This window comes from Macrobrachium nipponense, chromosome 41 (genome assembly GCF_015104395.2).
Source record: "Macrobrachium nipponense isolate FS-2020 chromosome 41, ASM1510439v2, whole genome shotgun sequence".
Classification (NCBI taxonomy): domain Eukaryota; kingdom Metazoa; phylum Arthropoda; class Malacostraca; order Decapoda; family Palaemonidae; genus Macrobrachium; species Macrobrachium nipponense.
The window spans coordinates 57,230,826-57,253,531 of NC_061102.1; the positions used below are offsets into that span (position 1 = coordinate 57,230,826).

The 22,706-nt window shown below is 41.9% G+C and overlaps 1 protein-coding gene across 5 annotated transcripts in view; it reads left to right on the top strand.

Annotated features, from left to right (window-relative positions):
• LOC135212917 (kinesin-related protein 10-like) overlaps nucleotides 1–22,305 on the top strand; it is a 73,065-nt gene extending 50,760 nt beyond the window's left edge. For 2 of the 5 annotated variants that reach the window (XR_010314025.1, XM_064246659.1), the window contains 2 exons: nucleotides 5,921–6,005; nucleotides 21,840–22,305. Coding sequence is in view for 2 of the 5 variants with exons in the window: in XM_064246659.1 (XP_064102729.1) it covers nucleotides 5,921–5,934 (14 nt within the window). In the remaining 3 variants the exon portion in view is untranslated. Of the gene's footprint in view, nucleotides 1–5,920; nucleotides 6,006–7,448; nucleotides 7,478–21,720 lie in introns of those variants that run through there. The other 3 variants (XR_010314024.1, XM_064246660.1, XR_010314026.1) reach the window with 2 other exon arrangements.
• Nucleotides 22,306–22,706: the final 401 nt, after the last annotated feature.

Consider the following 22,706-nt stretch of genomic DNA (forward strand, 5'->3'; position numbering starts at 1 on the left):
CAACAGCCACGAAGTCTACCACCTATCAGATAGGAACCAAGGTTTATTTATACCTACAACATATGTTGTTTACCTGTCTATTCCATGTTAGCTGTCTCTTACCCTCCACCAAAGGGTGTCAATCAGCTATGTATATATCTGACAGGTAAGTTGATTGTATGAAAATGATATTGTTATAATACAATAAAGTTTCATACATACTTACCTGGCAGATATATACGATTAATGGCCCAGACAGGTGGAAGAGAAAAAATATGAATAGAAAACGGGAATGGTTCCTAATCCGGCCCCCCGGGGCAGGACGGTAGATCACCTGACCTACCTGCAGCGTGTGCCGCGAAATTTGAATTTCTGTCGGGGACGACGGAGTCTTAGCTATGTATATATCTGCCAGGTAAGTATGTATGAAACTTTATTGTATTATAACAATATCATTTTTCTACTATACTTGTAACCGTTATTGTATATTGTACTAATCTCTCGGCAGACAGATTAGTTGTAGAGGCAATCTAAGTTAATTTACAAGGCTGCAACAGTATAACATCATATTCCAAGTGTCATGCAATGGAAAGAGGTTTATTTTCCCCTAAATGATAATTTCCTTTTGTTTAAACTTTTAAAAATAGAGACATATACTCTTATATCAGGCTGCTTATAAAAAGTTTCACTCTAACCCACTCTGTGTACCTTTGGAAGTTTAAGTGCTCTCAATGGACCATTTTAATTTATTGTGTGTTAATTTTTTACCATGGTCTATGTTTTTTGATACACTGGTAAACTTTCACTTTAAATTGTTACCACAGCCCAGAGATAAAAATATGATTTTCCTATTATTTATTTTGTGCTTTGAACATTAATGAGGTTCATTTTGTTAACTCCAGCCTGGGATCTCCAGCCTGGGATCTTAGTCATCCCAGGGGCTGTACCCCCTTGACACCCCACCCCCACCTAACCTATGAGCCTGGAACATACCTAATCTAACCTAGGCTGCTGGGGTCTTATCTAGCCAGGGGGAACATTACCGCAACAGAATCCCTTTAACAACTAACATAAGGTGCCACCAGGTTTTCACCATCTTCACAATCAGGACTCACTAATTATCATGAACTTGTTGGAATACAATCTTGTATTGTATTCATTTTGCCTTTTGCCCCACCCAAAAGCCCCAGTTTCCCACTGTACTCAGCAAATTGTATTGTATAAAGGGGTGGGTATAAAGGTGTTGGGGGAGGTGACCAGTCTCTCAAAAACTGAGCCTAACCTACTATTTGCATTCAAAATGAATATCAGAAACGTTTAAAATACACACTAAAACGTAGGAAAATCATATTTTCAACTCCAGATTGCGATTATAATTTACAAAAAAATGTACCAAACCACAAAACCTTCAGTAAACTTTACCACAATCAGAGTCAGAACTGGCAAAAGTAAGCTGTATGCAATGTTAAAGTACAGGCAGTCCCCTGGTTACGACGGGGGTTCCGTTCTTGAGACGCGTCGTAAGCCGAAAATCGTCGTAAGCCGGAAGACGCTTGGAAATATGTCTTAAACTAATAAAAAGTTATAAAAACCTTACTTGTAATCCTTTGGTTACACTACATGTTGTTTCCTGTAGTTTTATGTACAACCTGGAGTTATTTTCATAAAAGAATGCTGGTTCTTGAAGGTAAAAACTATTGTAATCCTCTGGTGACACAACATTCTTGAAGTTTTATGTACAACCTGGAGTGATTTTGCCAAATCTTGAGGGCTACAAGAACAGCTGATTACTATTTATGTATCATATAGACTAATTAAAGTAAACATATATTTAAATAGGCTTATATATTAGTATCACAAAACATTTCCTGCCATGAGTCAGAGGCCGTTTAATGAAACGAACACTTCTCTGTCCTATCTGTTCAGAAAATAAACGTTACGTCAATCCCCGGGACCATTGTTGCCAAGGCGTCTCTCTCATCTCTCGTCTCTCTCTCTCCTCTCTCTCCTCTCTCTCATTCAAAATTACCTAACTGGATTAAATGTCTCTCTTTGGATGATTTCGAGCCCAAATCTTTGAGGGCTACCAAAGAAAGGGCAGTTGATTACTATTCACGTATCATATAGACTAATTAAAGTAAACGTATCTGTAAATAGGCTTATATTATTTGTATCAACAAAACATTTACTGGCATGAATCCGTTTAACGAAACGAACACTTCTCTGTCCTTAACTCGGAGCGTCAGAAGACGCCTCTCTCTCTCTCTCTCTCTCTCTCTCTCTCTCTCTCTCTCTCTCTCTCTCTCTCTCTCTCTCTGATCAAATTACTGGATAATGTCTCTCTTTGGATACTTGGAATTTGCGTTGTAATCTAACCAGAAACTTCGTTTTGTTATTATTACTGGAAACAAGCAATGATTTTTTCATTATTTGCGCTTTTGGACTGTTATATGTAAACTTTGCGCACCGCAAGCTAGTATGTATTGCATTCGCTCGAACTAGTTCCGCATATGAGGCGTCACTAAAAAACATCGAAAAATACGACATAAAAAGTGTTGAAAATCATCAATAAACCTCAAAATTTTTTTGTTGTAATCCTTAACCAGAAACTGATTTTTATTTTTTTAATATACTGTGCTAAACTATAAAGGATTTTTATCATAGTATGCGTTTTTTAAAAGCGTCGTTAACTCAGAGCGTCGGAAGCGTCAGCGTCGTAACCTCGGAACAAGCGTCGTAACCCAGTACGGATTTTTCCATTGAATATTTAAGAAAAAGCGTCGTAACCTCGGAACGTCGTAAGCCGGAACCGTCGTAACCCGGGGACCGCCTGTACCTACTTGTAGGCCCACTTCACTATTTTGTATTTAAACCCATGTATAAAACCCTGGTTTCCCAATGTGGTCGCCCATTAATGTAGTAATATAAGATGTTCCAATATGTTTAAATTACTCGTTTGTTCTTGGAAACGAATAGCAAAAGGGTAAAAAATTATGACAGGGCACAAAAGTTGTGCCTACATGAAATGAAGAAAGACATGAACTGGAGCCATTTTTACTTCAAATCAAAGCCTGAATTAAAAAAAATCCTGCCTAATTATTGACACTTGAAGCTAAAGAACCAATCTGGTTTCAGCTTTTTCCACATACCCACCTTTCCCGGTAAAAATAACAGAGACGTTCCAGGTACATAATTTATTCCTAGGCACAGTGCACTGGATGTACAAAGTCCAATCCAAAGCTAACATACCAAAAAGCCAGGAAAAATCCAAGTAACATTTATTGGCAAATATCTGTCACAGTAAATTTGCAACATATTTGAGCATGAATTTCTTACATAGTATGTTAAGGAGATTTACAATTACAGTATAGAAACTCCAACATCAAGTAATGGTTTTAAGTAAAATAATTTTTTGATGAATTTGAAGAGAATATAAATCAGTTATGTCGTGGAATTGGTAACTGACAACCTATGATGGGATAATTACCGTAGTTGTCTAATACCAATTTTTTCATACAAATTTTTTCAATCAGTCAGTAATTTGGTTGGCGGGGAGGGCAGTTATCCTAGTATCACCTTTAGATTCTAACACCGCATCTCATGTATTTTCAGAATGTCTTTATCTTGCTATCTAGAGCTACTCTAATCCCATAGTTTCACTATTTTAAGCATTGAAAGGCAGAAAGAGCCAAAGTGCTTAGCTTCATAGCCTAAAATTTATCACAGGGTTAGGTTTGGAGCACTGCAAAATTTGTTTCAACATTATTGTGGTTAAAGAATGACTATGGTCACTGAAATAATTACAATGTCTCGGAAATACTTCATTGTCATCATCAAAGACTTCAACACTGGTAAAAGGTAGTTTATAAAAGAAAATGGCAAGATTGTCAAGTTTCTGCCTTGTCATAAGAAGGAATGAGACAAAACCTGGCCGTGACTTTTTTCCATAGGTTATTGTGAATTGGCTGCATCATCAATGGTTGTATATTGACATTCAAGAGTTTGATGATCTGTGACCTGATATATAAGAAATATTTACTAAGGGTAATATTGTGACATTGAGATTACATAGTGTAGTTTGAACTATCTACTGATGATGTTCAGATAATCTTCAATGACAGGGGATGGTGGAGTTTACCTTGTTTGTACGGTACATCACCATCTCTTGTTGGAACAGCTGTCTTCATTGATAAAATCTTGTGCAGAAATTGTGTCATGAATTGCAACTGAACCTATGCAGTACAGCATTCTGGCTAAATTGGCAGAGATCAACGAGACCCTGTCTTGTCTGTTGTTTTTACAGTAACCAGTTGGTAGGTGGATTGAGTTGGGAAACCCCTGACTCGCCTGCCAACATAAAGTGCCTTCCCTTCAGCTGGGATTGAATTACGACATCTTACTGCACGTAGATTGACCAAGCTTAAATTTATTCCATATTTTGTGGTTTTGGTGTTATTTTTCCTTTCTTGTTCAACGTGTATTTGAAAAACAAAAGTTAATAATAACAGGTGTGAAGTATTTAGGCATGTTTTGGTCACGTTGTCTATATTGATTGTGTAACTAGTATTGTGAACCAGTTTGCCGTTCTGTATTCGTGGGAGGAGTGCATACGCAGGTCTCCTTTGTAGTAGAGGAAGGCCATTAGTTGTTAACTGATTTCTTTGAGACAGTGTCACATGTTCTTGGTTTGTCATGTCTTACACATGCTTCATTGGTAACTTTCCACTGCTGTTCTGTTGTGTTTCTGTTAAGAAACACATTGGTGGTATGGATTTGTTGCAATTGCCTTGCCAAGTGCAATAACTTCTCCAACATTTTCTCCTGCCGTGACATGTTATCTGGTGTAGCTGAGGAAAGTATGGCTCATGGATGGAATACGGTCAAGAAATACAAGCATTTATCTTCCTCCTCCTTGTTGCTGTTGAGCTCTTCCTCCTCATCATAATCTTTTTTCTCATTCCATGGATAGAAGAAATCTTAGAAGTTTTGGCACAGGAATCTCAGATGGACTTTTAAGTGAGCATCTTTGAGGTTTTGCAGTGGCATTTGCTCACCTGCAGATGCAGTGTCTATAGGGGTGACACTAAGTTGAGTTCTCTGAGCAAGCTTAGAACCAGCAGCTCTGTTTCCTTCCGAAAGATAAAGACTGTCCTGGACTCTTCCCTGTTTGTACTTTTGCTGTAATACACAGAGTTGACGCTACCTTTTTTCACTCAGTGTGTGTATGATCAATAGATTGTTGAGGCAGGAAGAAGTGTAGGAGGAGTACAGCCTCTACTTGATAATGTGGGAGTATCTCCACAGTCAAGGTGAATGCTACAACAGATCTGGCAACGTTCAGGTCCTTAAAGAAACACAGCAGTGAAAAACAGGTCACAGTAATACCCCTTGGTACTGTGATACTGTATGCGCATGACTGTGTGAACCCTCAAGTTGTGCCTGGTTTGTCCAGAACTGATAAATGCATATACAATTCTGAGGTCGTGCATGTGCAACAGTGGGTTTCACACATGGATCATACTGCTAAGTACTGTGGCAAACTGTATGTGTGATATTTTGAAGACACTTGAGGATGCTCCTGGTTTGTCTTAAGGTAGCTGATGTGTGTGCGTGCGATGGCACACTTGGGCATTCTTCTGTTGCGGACTTAATTGTCTTGTAAACTGAGTGAAGACTTCCTGTCTATTGATGTTATCTTGTTCTTAAGCCTCTCACAATATCAAAGCTTAATCATTTTCACACTTCTAACGGGAGGCCTGGAGGCACGTGGATTTGTAGACTTGTGATGAAGGAGAAGCTGTGAATTTTTTTTAATGCCTGTGGAGAATAGCTAATGTTGACAATTTACATACATGACTTTGAAGGTAAGTTTTAAACAGATTGAAGGTAAGTTTTAAACAGATCTCCACATTTTGAGTCAAGTATGCTCTTTGCATTCCAGGTTACTCTGCTTGAGGAGGAAGAGTCCAGTCCTTCAACAAGGACAGAGTTCTCCGAGATCTGCGCCCAACCGACACATCCCTGAGGTAACAGAAATGCATTGAAGAGACACAATCTTAATTTTGCTAATTCCTTAACATTCAGAGAACTTGGCTAATGTCAATGGCTTTGTATAAAGGTTTTCTAAGTTTTGATCTTACTTAGCTTTAGGGAGTTTTAAGTTTAAATACTATTATGGTAATTGCCTACAGAAAGCTTTTGAACATAAGTATAGAATTTAAAAATGTATTTTTCATGGGGTTTTAATCAAGTCTTTGATCATGATGCTTTGGAAATTGAAGTGTTAGTTGACTATGGTAGACTTTTGCAATTGCTATGATAGTTTGGTTTTTGGAATTGCTAATGACAGACTATGATGAAGTTGTTCTTCATTTATGACATTAGATTTCAGTTACAGTACTGTATAAAAATCAGTGATATTGCCCTTTTGATAAGGTAGGATTCAGTGTTCCTTCATGATGTTCTAGTTTTGAATTATAATATTGGTCAATAAAATTTCTGTATGGAATTCTAAAAGAATTGAGTAAAGCCACTGAATAACCACTGGTTCCATGCAACGTAAAAACATCATAGAAACAATAAAAGAATTGTTCATGTTAGTGGCGTTCAGCATTCTGAAAGTGATTGCCCATAATTGAAAGTGTTGTTTTGATGACTGTGGATTTACTCTGTAACATTTATATAGTTGGTGAGAATGCAGTTATAATTTAACAGTCAGTTGTGACTAGAGTTGTTTTAATCAGTAATTAGTTGGTAACATTCAAGGTATGTTTATACATATTTATAAATTTGATATGTTTATACATATTCATAAATTAATTACCGTATAACAAGGAGATTTGTTGTGTGTTAGTTTGTAACATGTGTTTGATTTTGTACATTTTTATTTAAATTGTATAGTAGGTTCTTTGTAATATTTTTCACCACTCTTGGTGGTTTCATAAGCAATACGGTTTATAAGATGTTAACCAACTGTTTAGACACCAGTGAAACTAAGAGCTTGTATGTCCCTTTATTCTCCCATATTTCAAATCAGTATCAAGTTTAAAAGTATTTCATATAACTGAATGTGATTTGGCCATATTTTTCATCTCATCACAACCCCACCAGTCATAATTGTGCCTAAGTTCCTCGTCGGACGAGTGGTTTTCGCACTCGGCTACCAATCAGGTGTCCGAAGTTCGATTCTCGGCTTGACCAACGCGAAATCAGAGGAATTTATTTCTGGTGATAGAAATTAAGTTCTCGATATAATGTGGTTCGCATCCCACAATAAACTGTAGGTCCCGTTGCTAGATGACCAATTGGTTCCTAGCCACGTAAAAATATCTAATCCTTCGGGCCAGCCCTAGGAGAGCCGTTAATCAGCTCAGTGGTCTGGTAAAACTAAGATAAGTATACTTTACTTATAACTGTGCCTGCCCTTGTTGTTTCAAATATTCCCAGATTCAGGGCTTATGCCTTAACAGGCAGATGTGCAAGGGCAGTTTCATGATGCACATCCACCAATCACTTCACTTTGTGAGTCTGCAGCACTGTGACAGATCTGTGCAGAATTCCCTCGTCTTACTTCTAAGGATTGTCATTTTTAGCCAGTTTATAACCATTTTCTAATGATTCATTAGGCAATTTACTTCTATTTTCAGGTTAGTTCATGCCCTGTTCTTTAATTGGTAGTGTGATTCCTTCACCTTAGCAGTACCTGACAGTGAATGAATAACTACATTTTTTATTTATCTTGACAATTTGGCATTATGCAATCATTACTATTATTTGTGTTTTCCTAGTGTTTTTCAAGGTTTGTCCTATGTTTTACAAGATTTTTGGTATTCTTTCTGCTAAATGCATAATGAGTTGTTACTAAATATTGCCTTGAGGGTGTTAATTTGTATTCGCTTGCTTGATGAATTCCTGCTTCTGTACAGTGAGCATGGGTACATTGAGGGTACATTGATGATTGTCCTTATAGCTTTGCATAATACTTATTGTAAATTTTTGGTATTTTTGATACTTATTGCTACTTAGTATTTTGAATTTATAATGGCCATTCTGTCACGGTGTTAACACTATCACTTTTTCATTAGGTAGAATATTTTAGTGTTTTAATATCTCGTGATTTTGTTATTTTCTGATTTGGCTAGAGTATTGGTTATATCTGCTAGCTGTAATTGTAATTTAATATTTAGTATTTTTAGTTGTGTTAATGATGTGTTCTGACATCTTTATATGATCTCTTATATTCTTCACTTTAATTTTTTCTATCTTTCTGATTTTTATAGGCCAGGGGTGTCAAACTCATGGCCCGCGGAATGGTCTTAAGTGGCCTGCGAGGTGCCAAGAGATTTTTCAACTCGAGCTACTATAACTGTTAGAACTGAGGAAAATTTAACTAAAGTTACTGAACTGTTTTAACTTTAATTCATATGACAATAATTTATTAATTTATTTCATATTATAATTGATGGCAATAAGGCTCTTTTATTGCAAATCTTAATAAATGAGTCATAAGGAATAAGTAATTACCAAATCTTTGATGGCCCTCGAGACCATAACCTAGTGCATAATTGGCCCTCGAAAGGATTGAGTTTGACACCCCTGGTATAGGTTGTTTAGACACCATCCTTTATTTTAGATGAATCTTTCTTACAGTTAAAGATAGCTTATATCTGCACCAATATGCGAGTCTTTATTCAAATAAAAAAGAAATCACCTGTTCACCAGGTGTGTCGTATGTTTTAGCTCTTGTAAGATTTCTCCTTGATTCCATTGTGTATACTATACTCTGTTTTTTTTCCATCTGTCCATCCGCCTGTGGTGTTTGTGCATGGTAACACTGCGTCCCGGGCTTTAAATCACATCCTATTTCGAATATTAACGGTATATTTTGTACATGAACTTCCCTGACAGATATATACTTAGCTATAGTCTCCGACGTTCCCGACAGAATTTCAAATCTCGCGGCACACGCGACAGGTAGGTCAGGTGGTCTACCTTACCCGCCGCTGGGTGGCGGATGTACGAACCACTCCCGTAAGCTTGTCAGATTTTTCTCTGTCGCGGGAACGATAACAACTGTTGTCGGTTCCTCTCGATAGTTTTTCGATTCTCGCTTGCCTGGAGTTAATTTGGACTTCTTTTGGTGACGTATTCGCTTTGTTTGGCTTGGCATACGCTGATTGTGGACCGGTTTGATTTTGAGTTTGATTTTCCTTAACGATGTCTGATCTAGATTCGGTAGTTAAAACTTCGGTTTTGTTTAGGGTTTGCGTGAATGAAGGATGTAAGGTGAGGTTGCCGAAAGCTTCGGTAGACCCCCACACGGTTTGCATGAAATGCAGGGGGAATGAATGTTCTTTTGCTAACCCTTGTAGTGAATGTAAGGGATTGAATGAAGAAGAATATAAGGCTCTCTCTTCTTATGTTAGGAAGTTGGAACGTGATAGAGTGCGTAAGGCTTCCTCTAGAAGTTCTAGCAGATCTAGAATGAGTGAGTTGGATGTGGATCCTAATAGTACTAACGTAGAATTAGAACCTTCTTTCCAAGTTGCAGCCCCGGCTCCCCGCACCGAAGCCGAAGATTCGCCTTCGGAGGCGGCAGCTCTGAAAGCCACGAATCGTTCTATGGATCAGAAGATTCGTCAGTTGGAAGGTAAGGAGAGTGTTAGTGATAAGTGCAGTGTCCCCAGTGTTGTGGAGGGTGCGTCTGACCGGCTCCTTAGTGCCTCTAGGCCTAGACCTCTTCCAGACTCCCAGTTCCAGTGGAGTAGGAAAGTCGAAAGCCGCAGGAGGGCTAGGGAGAGCCCCCACCGGTCAGGCGTCCCCTCGGCAGATCCTGAAGTACGCTCCCAGGCTGCCTCGGATCGCTACAAGAAGGAGCTCCTACGCCAATGCTTCTCCTCTTCGTCGTCTCCCTCTCCGAAGAGAGGTTGGAACTCCCCGGATGCGTCGCGCCCGTTGAAGAGGGCTTGGAAGGCTCCCTGCAGTCCTTTGGCTTCTAGTCCGGAGGTTTTCCCGGAAGAATCGTCGGTGGAGGCGAAGAAACCCAAGAAATCCTGTGATCGTTCTTCTTCTCGCGCTCCGCGCTCGGCGCCTGCTTCCGAGGAAGAACAAGAAGATTCTCCTACGAGAGTACTCGCGGGACTTCAAGCTCAGATCACGGCGCTAGCAGACTCTCTACCTTAGCAGTTAGATCACGTAGGAAGAAAGACGTTTCTCTTCCGATCAAGAGATCTAGGCGCCGCTCTTCAGAGGATCGTTCTCCTTCATATGGGGAGGTTTCGTATGAAGGTGGTGGGGCTCGCAACCGTGAGCGCCCTCGCTCGCCTGGCTCTCTTTCGATTTCAAGGCGCCAAACATCGGTAGGACGCTCTATGGAGAAAGAAGTTTTTTCTCCAGATTGGATTCCCGCTTCCGGTAAGCGCACTGCACTGCTCATCACGCGATTTCTTCAACTCCCTCGCGTGAGACTTCTCCTCAGCAGCCTCAAGATTCTAGAAGGCGCCCTTTTACAAGTAGGCGTTCTTCTTCCAGATGTCACTCTCCTCGAGTGTCGGATCGTGACTTCTCTCCTGACAGGCATCTAGAGTCTGTAGGAGTCGTGTGCATGATAGACGGCCTACTGTTAGCCGCTCCCCGCAAGGTAGGCGCCAAGAGCCTACTGCACATAGATCTCCTAGTAGGCGCTCGTCTCTTTTAAGGCGTCATACTCCTCCTGATTATTCTCCTAGGGGCAGAACAACAAGAGTCTTTCAAGCGCCCTTCTCCGTGTAGGCGCTCTCCCGCTTCTAGGCGCACCTTCTCCTGACCGTTTTGTTTGTCTCTTGGTAGGCACCAGGAATCCCGGAAGCGCCCTTCTCCAAGTAGGCGGCTCGTTAGTTTTGAAGCGCCCTTCTCCTGAATGTTACCCTATTTGTTAGACGTCCAAGAGTCTCGCAAGCCAGCCTTTCTCCTAGTAGGTGCATTTCGCCTTCCAGTCGAACTTCCGTTGATCGTACGCAACTGGACAGGTATGGAGAGCCGCGCAAGCGCTCTGCTCTCGATAGGCGCTCTTCTCCTGGCAGCCGCTCGCCTCAGGATAGGCGCATAGAGTATAGTAGGCGCTCGCCTCCTCGTAAGCGCCCTGTGGATATTTCCGAGGATTCTCGGAGTAGGAGCCCTACCTCTCCTTCGGCTGAGATTCCGTATACCTCGAAGAGGGAGTCTCATCGTAGACATCCCAGATCTTCTCATTGTTCTCCAGTGGATGTGAACTCTTCTAAGAGAGGGCGTTCTCCAACCTCTCGCTCAACTCCTGCTAGGATCCCTTCGTCACCTAAGGATCTTCCGCGCTCGCCTCGACAAGACGTCCTAGAAGGTTCGGATGAGGAACCGAACACTTCTGCTGCTGTCTCTTCTTACAAGAAGCTTACAGAGCTACTTTTACAAGTTTTTGGGGATTCCCTTACTCCTACGGCTCCTCCTCCTCACTCACTTTTTTCAACGGCGAAGACAGCGAAGAGTTCTTCTTGTGTGAGGATGAAGCCAACTCTTTCTATGAAGAAGGCACTGAGGAGTTTTGGTTCCTGGATGGCTTCCAAAGAAGAAGCGGGGAAAACGATGTTCGCTTTTCCTCCTTCGAAGTTATCAGACGCGCTGGTTTTCTGGTACGAAACAGGAGAGCCCTTAGGATTGGGTCTACCGTCTTCGGCTGATTCGGATTTTTCGGCGCTGGTAGATTCGACAAGGAGTTCTGCCCTTAACTCTGCTAAGACGACTTGGGCAATGAATGAATTGGATCATTTGCTCAAAGGTATGTTTAGAGTGCTAGAAGTATTTAACTTCCTTGATTGGTCGTTGGGAGTCCTAGCCAAGAAAATTGAAGTGCCAGAGTCAATTTCGCCAGAAGATCTTATGTGTGTCTTGTCTTGTATGGACAAGTCGGTAAGAGACGGAGCGAGTGAAATCGCCTCCCTTTATGGGGCCGGGATCGTGAAGAAGAGGTCGGTTTATTGTTCCTTCTTAACAAAGTGGCGGTCTCCCATGCTCAGAGGTCTTCTTTGCTGTTTGCTCCTCTGTCTACTCAGTTGTTCCCGAAACATCGAGTGCAGGACATTTCGAGGTCACTTTCGCCAAAGCCACCCAGGACCTTTTGGCACAGTCGGCAAGAAAACCTCGCCCTTCCTTCCCTACCAAGGCTAAGAAGGAAAAGGCAAGTGTTCGAGAACCCTTTCGAGGGGCATCTTCATCAAGAACCTCTACGTTTAGAGGTCGTAGACCTTCAAGAAGGGGTAAGACTTTCGCCAAGTCTGTTAAAGCCCCCAAATAACTTGCAAGTCCTTCAAACAACGGTGGGCGCCAGACTCTTAGAGTTTGCAGAAGTCTGGGCCCAAAAAGGGGCGGATCCTTGGACCCTTTCTATTTTGAGGAGAGGTTACCTCATCCCTTTCGTCGAAAGACCTCCCTTGACGACCATCCCAAGGGAACTGACGGCCAGGTACAGAGACCCCATCATGAATCAAGCTCTCCATCTAGCAGTAGATCAGATGCTGGAGAAGGGGGCTATCGAACTAGTGACAGACCATCATTCATCGGGCTTCTACAACCGCCTTTTCCTAGTTCCGAAGTCCTCAGGGGGATGGAGACCGGTGTTGGATGTAAGCGCCCTGAACTTTCTTCGTAGAAAAAGAAGAAGTTCACGATGGAAACGCCTTCATCAGTGCTGGCAGCACTTCGTCCTAGGGGACTGGATGGTTTCCTTGGATTTACAGGATGCTTACTTCCACGTACCGATCCATCCTTCCTCGAGGAAGTTTCTCAGATTCATGATGGGGGGAAAAATCAGTTCAGGGCTCTGTGTTTTCGGCCTCTCGACGGCCCTCAAGTGTTCACGGGGGGATTTTGAGGAATGTGGCTCAATGGCTTCATTTGAAAGGGGTGAGGATATCCATGTACCTCGACGATTGGCTAATAAGGGCCAATTCAGAAGATCGTTGTTTGAAGGACTTACAAGTAACTTTAGAATTGACGAAGGCTTTGGGACTTCTAGTCAATTTCAAGAAGTCATCACTAATTCCCGAGCAAGAGTGTGTGTATCTCGGGATACAGATGAACTCTCTGAGTTTTTCGGGCTTTTCCCTCGCAGGAAAGGATAGCCCGAGGATTCGAGAGAGTAACAACCTTCTTAGGGAAAGAAGTATGCACAGTGAGGAGTGGATGAGTCTGCTGGGGACGCTCCTCTCTGGAGCAATTCGTTTCCCTAGGAAGGTTGCACCTGAGACCGCTCCAATTCTTTCTTCATCGGAATTGGAGTCGTCGTTCTCAGGATTTTGACGTTCTCCCTGTCGTTATCCCAGGACATCAAGAAACATCTCTTATGGTGGACAGATCCCAACCTCTTTGCGAAGGGACTGTCTCTTCAATCACAGACCCCCAACCTGGTGTTGTTCTCCGACGCGTCGGACATGGGGTGGGGTGCAACTCTGGGAACCAGCGAAGTGTCAGGTACCTGGGTGGGGGACGCCAGGTAGCCTGGCATATCAACAGAAAGGAGTTGATGGCTGTGTGGTTGGCTCTGAAGGCTTTCGAGCCCAAAGTCAGAAGATCGGTAGTGCAGGTCAACGCGGACAACACTACAGCTCTGGCATATATCAGGAAACAGGGGGGGACGCATTCCTTCTCCCTGTACGAGACAGCAAGAGACCTTCTTCTGTGGGCAGAAGAAGAGGAATCAAGCTTCTCACCAGGTTCGTGCAGGGAGAAAGGAATGTAAGAGCAGATCTCCTCAGCAGGAAAGATCAGGTCCTTCCCACAGAGTGGACCCTTCATCTGGATGTATGCCAGAGCCTGTGGAAGTTATGGGGCAGGCCACACATAGACCTCTTTGCCACGTCAAAGAACAAGAGGCTGGATCCTTACTGCTCTCCGATATCGGATCCAGAGGCAGTAGCAATAGATGCTCTTATTCTAGACTGGAACAGACTCGACGTCTACGCGTTTCCCCCCTTCAAGATCCTGGGGCTAACCATCAAGAAGTTCGTAGAGTCCGATTCAACGAGAATGACCTTAATCGCTCCCTTTTGGCCGGCCCAAGAATGGTTCACAGAGGTACTGGAATGGTTGGTGGACCTTCCAAGATCGCTCCCGCTAAGGAGCGATCTACTCAGACAACCCCACTTCGACAGGTACCACAAAAAATCTCCTCGCTCTCAGTCTGACTGTTTTCAGACTGTCCAAATTTGGTCAGAGCGAAAGGCTTTTCAGCAACAGCTGCTAAAGCAATCGCAAGAGCGGAGACCTTCCACCTTGCGTGTATACCAGTCAAAGTGGGATGTCTTCAGACGTTGGTGCAAGAGGAAGAACATTTCCTCTTCCAGTACCTCTGTGACCCAAATTGCGGATTTCCTTATTTTCCTCAAGGAAGAATGTCATCTGGTTGTGTCAACTATTAAGGGATACCGCAGTATGTTGGCGGCGGTATTTCGGCATAGAGGCTTAAATATATCCGATGATAAGGACCTGCATGATCTTATTAGATCATTTGAAACCATTAAGCGTCCTCATGTAGTACCGAACTGGAATCTAGACGTAGTTCTACAATTCCTTGGATCGTCTAGATTCGAACCTCCTGGCTTAGCCTCTTTCAAGGATCTGACGAAGAAGGCTATCTTCCTTTTGGCCCTAGCTACAGCTAAGAGAGTGAGTGAGCTCCAAGCTATTGAGGGCAATGTAGGGTTTAAGGAAGATTCTATGGTGTGTTCGTTTCTTCCAAGTTTCCTTGCAAAGAATGAAAAAACCCATCACGCCCTTGGCCCAGGAGCTTTGAAGTTCGTAGTTTATCTTTTTCTAGTAGGGAAGAGCCTGAAAGAACTCTTTGCCTATGAGAATATGAAGTAATTTCCTTAAGAGGAAGGAACAACTTAAGGCTAATCAAGATGTGCTTTGGTGCTCCGTAAAGGACCCCACTCGGCCCATGTCGAAGAATGCTCTTTCCTTTTTTCTGAGAAGCCTTATTACAGAGGCACATGTTGCCTGTAAGGAAGAACATTTTAGACTACTGAAAGTGAAAGCTCACGAGGTGAGAGCCATCGCAACTTCGCTTGCATTCAGAAAAAATATGTCTGTGCGGAACTTGATGGAGGCGACTTTTTGGAGATGCCAATCGGTTTTCGCAAACCACTACCTACGTGATGTAAAAATCACATATGATAAATGCTTCGCCTTGGGTCCTTTCGTATCGGCGGATTCGGTGCTGGGGCAGGGAGCTGAAACTTATCCTGTGTAAATTTTTTATATGTTACCCTATATTTTATATTGTTGTTTTTTTTTGGTTGTCTGAAAGAGGTTGCAGGAGGCACCTCTTTTTGTCGTAATATTAACCCTTTGTATTTTGGTTAGGTGGTCTGGTGGGTTTTGGCTCCTTGCAGAGGTAGTGGTAAGGATCTGTTAGGTAAGCGGACAAGGTCCCTCTAACAGCATCCGACTTGGATTCTACCACAATAGGGGATCACATATCCCAGTGGTAGATCCGAGAGTCTTTCAGCATCAGGTCACGTCCTAGCTGTAGCTCTCCAGGCAATGCAGACTCAGAGATAGTATCTATGAAGTCTTCATCCTGAAAAGGTGAGAACCAAGGTTTTTATATCCTACAACATTAGTTGTTTCCCGTCTTACCTGTATTATTGAGCTGTCTCTTACCCTCCACCAAGGGTGCCAATCAGCTAAGTATATATCTGTCAGGGAAGTTCATGTACAAAAATGATATTGTTAAACTACAATAAAGTTTTGTACATACTTACCTGGCAGATATATACTTAGCTATAGTCTCCGACGTTCCCGACAGAATTTCAAATCTCGCGGCACACGCGACAGGTAGGTCAGGTGGTCTACCTTACCCACCGCTGGGTGGCGGATGTACGAACCACTCCCGTAAGCTTGTCAGATTTTTCTCTTCCACCTGTCTCCTGAGGGGAGGCTGGGTGGGCCATTAATCGTATATATCTGCCAGGTAAGTATGTACAAAACTTTATTGTAGTTTAACAATATCATATTTGCATACAGTAAATTATCAAAACACTTTTCAGTTGCAAATGTAGGGTACACCAAGATATGCTTTTATTTACCTAAAACTTACATAAAGCGTAACTATTTAATGCCCGGGACACAGGGTTACCATGCGCGACCACCACAGGCGGATGGACAGATGGAAAAAAACAGAGTATAGGTGTTCATTGGTATTGCATGGTATTGGCTCTTTGCTTCTTTCACGGTACTGTGCATTTATTTTTCTTTGGATGCTTTCTGCTGGAATCAAGGCTGAGAACGTCTGGTTCTGTAGGAATGATTCCTATGTTAGCAAAATGGTGAATATTGAGTTAGATACACAATGTTTTGCGCCAGATGCAAGTGTATGGAGTGAGATTTTGAGAATATATAGATATAGGAAGAGAAGGGAAGCTGATAGATTGCAAAAGTAAATAGTTATGTTAGGTCATAAACCACATTGTTTCTCCCCCTTCTCCAGGTTCTTCCTCTGTAGTTATCCTTATTCAGCGTATGGCTTTTTCTTTTACACTGATTGCTTTAGCTAGTACTGAGAGTTCTCTTTAGCTCTGCTTTCTGCTTCCCTTGTGATTCAGGAAAAGCTTCTTGTTAAGTTAGAACAGGGTGTAAACCTTATTTTAGTCAATAAAAGGTTGTCTGACTTTATGATAGCGAACTATTCCAAGCCTCCACATAATGCAGTTATTTTTGTGTACGTACTCCTGTAAGAGGCAAGGTGTTTGTACCTTTACAAGTCTGTAGCCTGAGCCTAGGACTACCTTGCGACAATTTGAAGATTGCACTGCTAGAGTACCATGTCGGTTATCAGGGTTGTGTTGTTCTGTGCCCTTTCTGGAACCGTGGTTATTCAGCAACGGGACCAACGGCTTTACGTGACTTCCGAACCGCATCAAGAGTGAACTTCTATCACCAGAAATTCACATCTGTCACTCCTCAATGGGATAGCCGAGAATCGAACCCGCGACCACCGAGGTGGGACGCCAACACCATACCAACCACGCCACTGAGGCGCTGTGTCCACTTTTTGGTTAAATGTAAATCTTCACACAGTATTTGACTACCATCTTCAGTGTCTAGTAATGAAGTTGTTAGCCCCAGTATGACTAATTATATATGTATAGACAGTGTAATTAATAATAATGCATCTCAAGTGAGTTGTACTAATTCTGATGTTACATTGACTCAATCAATTGTTAAACCAGTCTCTTCATCTCTTCCCTTCCTTTAGGACCTCCTTTTAAAGTCTATCTCTTTCTCACAGGTCTATTATGCCTTTTTGGGATCTGTTCAGTCCATAAGTTCCAGTAGGAGGCCAGTTGCGTTCCTTTTGGTATGTGTAGAGAGACTTGGGAGTAAAACCTTAAGAGCTGTAGGTACTGAAGGCAAGTAATGGTTCCTTTCAGGTTTGGCCTCCACTTCTGTCATCTCATATAGCCTTTCCTTTGTATCTTCTCCAATAGAAGTTTCTAGTTATCCTGTAGGAGGTTAATTAGAGAAGAATGCAATGGAGCAGGTCGATATTCATCAGGATTTTACTTCAGGTTTTTTTTCTAGTTTCATAAGCAACTGGAGCTTGGCGCCCACAGTTGTACTTATCAAGACTAAGCAACTTTTTCCCCATTCTTCATAGTTTTTTTTACCAGTACAGTTGTAGTGACTTTCCAGTGAGAGAACTCAAAGCAAGCTACTGTGAAATACAATGCCTGGATGTTACCTACATGGAATGATGGAAGATCTTGGATCCATTTTGTTGGTGGTGGGAGCCAAAGGTAATGATAAACTGGGTCTGTCGGGGCCATCCATATTATGACGTGACAGGTGGAATTCAGTTAAATGGATTAGGGTACAGTACGTTAGAATATTTCCATGAATTCAAGAAGGCTAATTATGATGATAATTGCATTAAAGCCAAGACGCTGTCCCGCCTTCCATATGGGCGATCACTGGAAACTATAGAAGGATCCTTAGGAACACGATGAAGGTATGTCAGCATCTCAGAATGAAAACCAGTAATTTAGACATACTATCAGTCAAGATCATAAAGTGTGGATTGAACACTATCCCAACTACTAAAGGGGATGAATGTCTAGAGTGCCAACTCTCCATTGCAGCCATTTGTAAGTTACATTGGCACAGCTATCTACTTCCTTTCTACTGGCAACATCATGATCCCTGGTAGGGCCGGGTACTCGAGGTAGCATCCCACCACCAGAGGACCTCCACTGCTACCGGGGCTTTATCAGCATAGGAAGCAGATCCAGTAAGTAAATGTGTGTCATCATCCTAGAGAGACGAGGTGAGAGACAGGGTGGTATGCGAGTGGAGGCTGTGCAGGAAAACAGGTTTACCTACAAGAATAAGGTATCCATGTAGATGAGCCTATCCCATTGACAGGGCCAGGCAATTCATGAAATATCTAGGGCAACAAGTCGGGCCTTTTGGCATCCGAAACCCTGGCTGTATGGCGCATGCAGAGATACAGTGTGTCTGTGATTTTCTACCTAGGATAGGCATGCAGAAAGTACATTTATGTAATTCCCATTTAATTCCCAGGTTATTTAAATATGATAAGGGGCCTAGCTCCCGTAACTTTCTTGTTGCCATCGACAAGAAGGCTGCAAGAACAGCTAGGGAGTGGGTGCACTTGCTGCACTCTATCCCCACCTGTCTCTTGAGACTCACCACCAAGGATGGGGGCCTTGCTGTCCCCAGTATGGTGGACAAAGGTAACCTTGGGAGAAATGAGACATGCATTCATTCTCTAATAGTGAAGATCTGGCCATTAACGTGGTCATTGCCCACGATCTCTTGGGCAAAGAAGCGAGGAGCTTAGCTCTTAGATGCCAAGTCAAGGTTGTTGATGCTCAATCCATTTGGGTGTTAAGGATAAGGTTAGCATCGGAGTGTCAAGACACCAGAGTTTGCATGGTCAGGGGGGGCCCAAGCCTTCATCAATGACCAAGAAGTATACCAATTCCTTGTGGCTACAGCTAAAGTCCCTGGATGCCTCCCTCTCGATCTCCTCCAACTCAGAGCACAGACCGTATCATGCGGAGTCAGCAGAGCAATGGGCAAGATCCTAAATAAACAATTAGTGTCCCTGACCTGCAGTTGCTGCAGTGAGAGGGTGAAAGGCCCTTGTTATTTGGGTGATGCAATATGATCCTGCAAAAGGGTGTGGACTGACATCTGAACAGGTCATCAGTTTATTAAGCCTGACCTGAGTATGTAGAGGGGAGGGTGAACTGCTGTGATTGATCTGTGTGTGGCCTAGAAGCGAAACACAGCCTACTTGATGCAGAAACAACGAAGGTAGAAAAGTAGAGCCCTCATGATACTGTGATACAGGATTATATGGTGTCTTCAGAATTATTCCAGAGATCATGGGACTTGACCAGCTGCAAAAAGGTTTCTGAGCTTACTGGGTATTGGTGATGGGGCTGTGTTGATCATCCCAAGATGGGCATTTGTGGCTTTGATGCCATGATGAGTTATGTGATGCTTGACATGCAGTCTGATCATCACCACAGTGAGGTTCCTAAGAGACTGCTAGGCATGGCTGGATCTTGGTGGGCTGCATGGTCAACTCACCCCTGGGGTGCACCTTGGGCTTCACCAATGAGTAATTTCAAGTTAATAGTATAATAGCCTTTTTTAACAATGTTTTTAGGTTTTTAAAAGGAGGACCCCCTAGCTTCTGCGGTGGCCGTGGGAAACCACTTTTATTTTCCTCAGCTGTACTTGTAGGGCATCAGCGTAACCGAATACCTTGTCATCTAATTAGAGGGGCCCCTCTCTCTCCTCCACTTCAGTCGACATAATAGCTAATAAAGTTGAATGCTAATTGAAGCCTTCTCTTTAAGGGCGGTCGTCTGGCTGCTGTAGTGGCTGCATGAGACCACTCTCCTGCTATCCATTTAGGTCGTCAACATAGCCAAATGCCTAGAGGGGTCAATCTGTCTCTTCCAGTTCAGTCAACATCAGAGGTAAAGAGGAACAGGAGCACAATGAGGTACCCAAGAAACTGTTATGTGTGGCCTGGATCTTGGTGAGCCCCCTGGTCAACTTGCACCTTGAAGTTCACCAATAATTTTAAGTTAGTATAGTAGCTAAAAAAGCTGAATGGTAATTGAAGTATTTTTTGATAATGTTTTTAGTTTTTCAAAGGGTAGACCCCCTGATTGCTGCAGTGGCCATGGAAGACCACTTTTTCTCCTGCAATCCATTTAGGTCTTCAGCATAACCAAATGCCACGTCATATAATTACTGACATACATGAACGGATTAACGAGATTGCCATTTTCTCTACCTACTATTTAGCAAACCCATGGGCAGGTGAATGGGCATGTGCACAACAGTGGGAGAAGAAGACCCTTTTGAGCTTGACTCTTGTCTGATATTGTAGAGACATAAGAGGTGTAGCAACCAGCCGAAAGTAAAATACCACAACTCTGTTTCTCTACAGTCCGACCTCTTAAAACCGGCAACCTTCGGTTCAGGCCATAGCCGAACCACAGAAAATCCCGGATGATAATCACTGCTAAAAAACCCTATGTAAACAACCTGGTCAGCTCATTCTACATAAGTAATGCTGTGTTATCAAAAGTAGAACAAATTTCATTAATAATCAGTGTCATTCGATAGGTTTAGTTCCTTAGTGAATTTCTGGCTACTCATTAAGCATCTCTGGAAATGCTGGCACCATTCACTTTTCTGGCTTTGGTTTTCAGCAAAAACCTAAAAACCTGCTACTTTTGTGTCTTTAAACTTGCACATGTTTATTTGTGTGAAAGAGATAGAGAAACAATTTGCCTGGTTAGGTTGTTACACCGACAGATATCCATTTGCAAAAGTCTTGTAATACATTTGTATTAAGAATAATTATAATTTTAGTAAAACTTGTTCTACATACTGTATGCAATTATTTTCCATGGATATTGTCATGTAATCTTATTGTAATTCATAAACATAGTAAACATGTGCCATTTGAATTCTGCAAATATGCAGGTGTTTTTCTTAGATTTCTCATACAGAATAAATTCCACAGGCATTTTCTTAGACTTCTGATATAAGGACCGAGTCTGCAAGTGTTTTCTTAGATTTCTGAATCGAGAACCAAGTCTGCAGGTGTTTCCTTAGACTTCTGATACAAGAACCAGGCCTTCAGGTGTTTTCTTAGACTTATGATTCAAGAACTAAGTCTGCAGGTGTTTTCTCAGATTTCTTAATCAAGAACCAAAACTGCAGTCATTTTTTTTAGACTACTGGTACAAGATATTTTCTTAGACTACTACTAAAGGAACTAAGTATGCAGGCGTTTTTCCTAGACTACTGGTAAAGAACAACGTCTGCAGGTTTTTCATTAGTCTTCTGATACAAGAACTAAACCTGCAGGTGTTTTCTTAGACTTTTGATACAAGAACTAATTCTAAGATGACTGTTAGAACCAAGTCTACACGTATGCTGTTAAAACAACACTGAGATTCAATTGTGCAGAATGAGATTCAATTGAGCAGAAGTTGCCTTAAACTAAGGCAAGAACCGCCAATTGATTGGGTTGACATCTTAGTACAGTGATACACCGGAAATTCTCCAAACATTACAAGGGGATTAAGGCATTTTCCCACAAAATTTTCATAGACTTAACGTAACATTTATATTCTGATACATTAAGTATTATTGGTAACATGTTTTATTTTTCAGATAAACGGTCGTAAGAACTGCGCATTGCAATCTTCTCTGCAAAGTCCAGCGTGGTAGCCAAAGGTTTAGTTTTTTATAATAATTATATACACTTACTCTCATTATTTCTTTCCTTACAGCCTACACAAGAAATGAATCCTATGGAGGGGATGATGGCAATGTGTTGACAGTTACACCAAAGCTTTACCCATTTAATTTCCTAATGTTCTTAAATGGGTGTAAATTAACATATGTCTTGATATATTGTACCCATTTCCATCCTTGTAAAACAATTTTCTCTGAGTGCAAATTAAAATTAGTATGCAGGTAAATTAATGTATGAAATATATACGTAGTACCCTTCTCAGACAAAACATTGTAATGTTTTAGAAGTTATTGTTTTTTGCTAAGTGATGTGATGCTGATTAGCCTGTAATTTCTCTTCAGAAATTAACTGAAAGGGATCCAGTATTCAAAGAATTTAATTGACAGGCTCCAGTATTCAAAGAACTAAATTGACTACAGGTTGTTTACAAATTCATTAAATAATGTAGTAGGGAGTTTTGTACAATGCCCTAGGGGAAAATAAAAATTTTTTATGTCTTGTATATTTGTATATTTTATTGTAACCATGTTACTATACAACAACTTTTTGTATATTAATCAGAGTAGGGGAAAAAACCCCATTGTCCCTCAACCCCACGGTGCTAATCCCCAGGTAACCTAACCTAACCCCATTGTCCCTCAACCCTAACCCCAAAACTCCTGATTTCAACCCTTACCCCAAAGTACCTCATACTCTATGGGAGGTTAAATGGAAAATCAGATCCCCAGGTAGCCAAACCTAACCTAACCCTATCCCCAAAACTCCTCATACTTTATGGGAGGTATAAACATTGATTTCAACCCTAACCCCATACTCTACAGGAAGTAAAAAAAACCCTGATTTCAACCCTAACCCCAAAGCTCCTCATAGTCTACAGTGGTAAAAAACCTTGACTAATCTG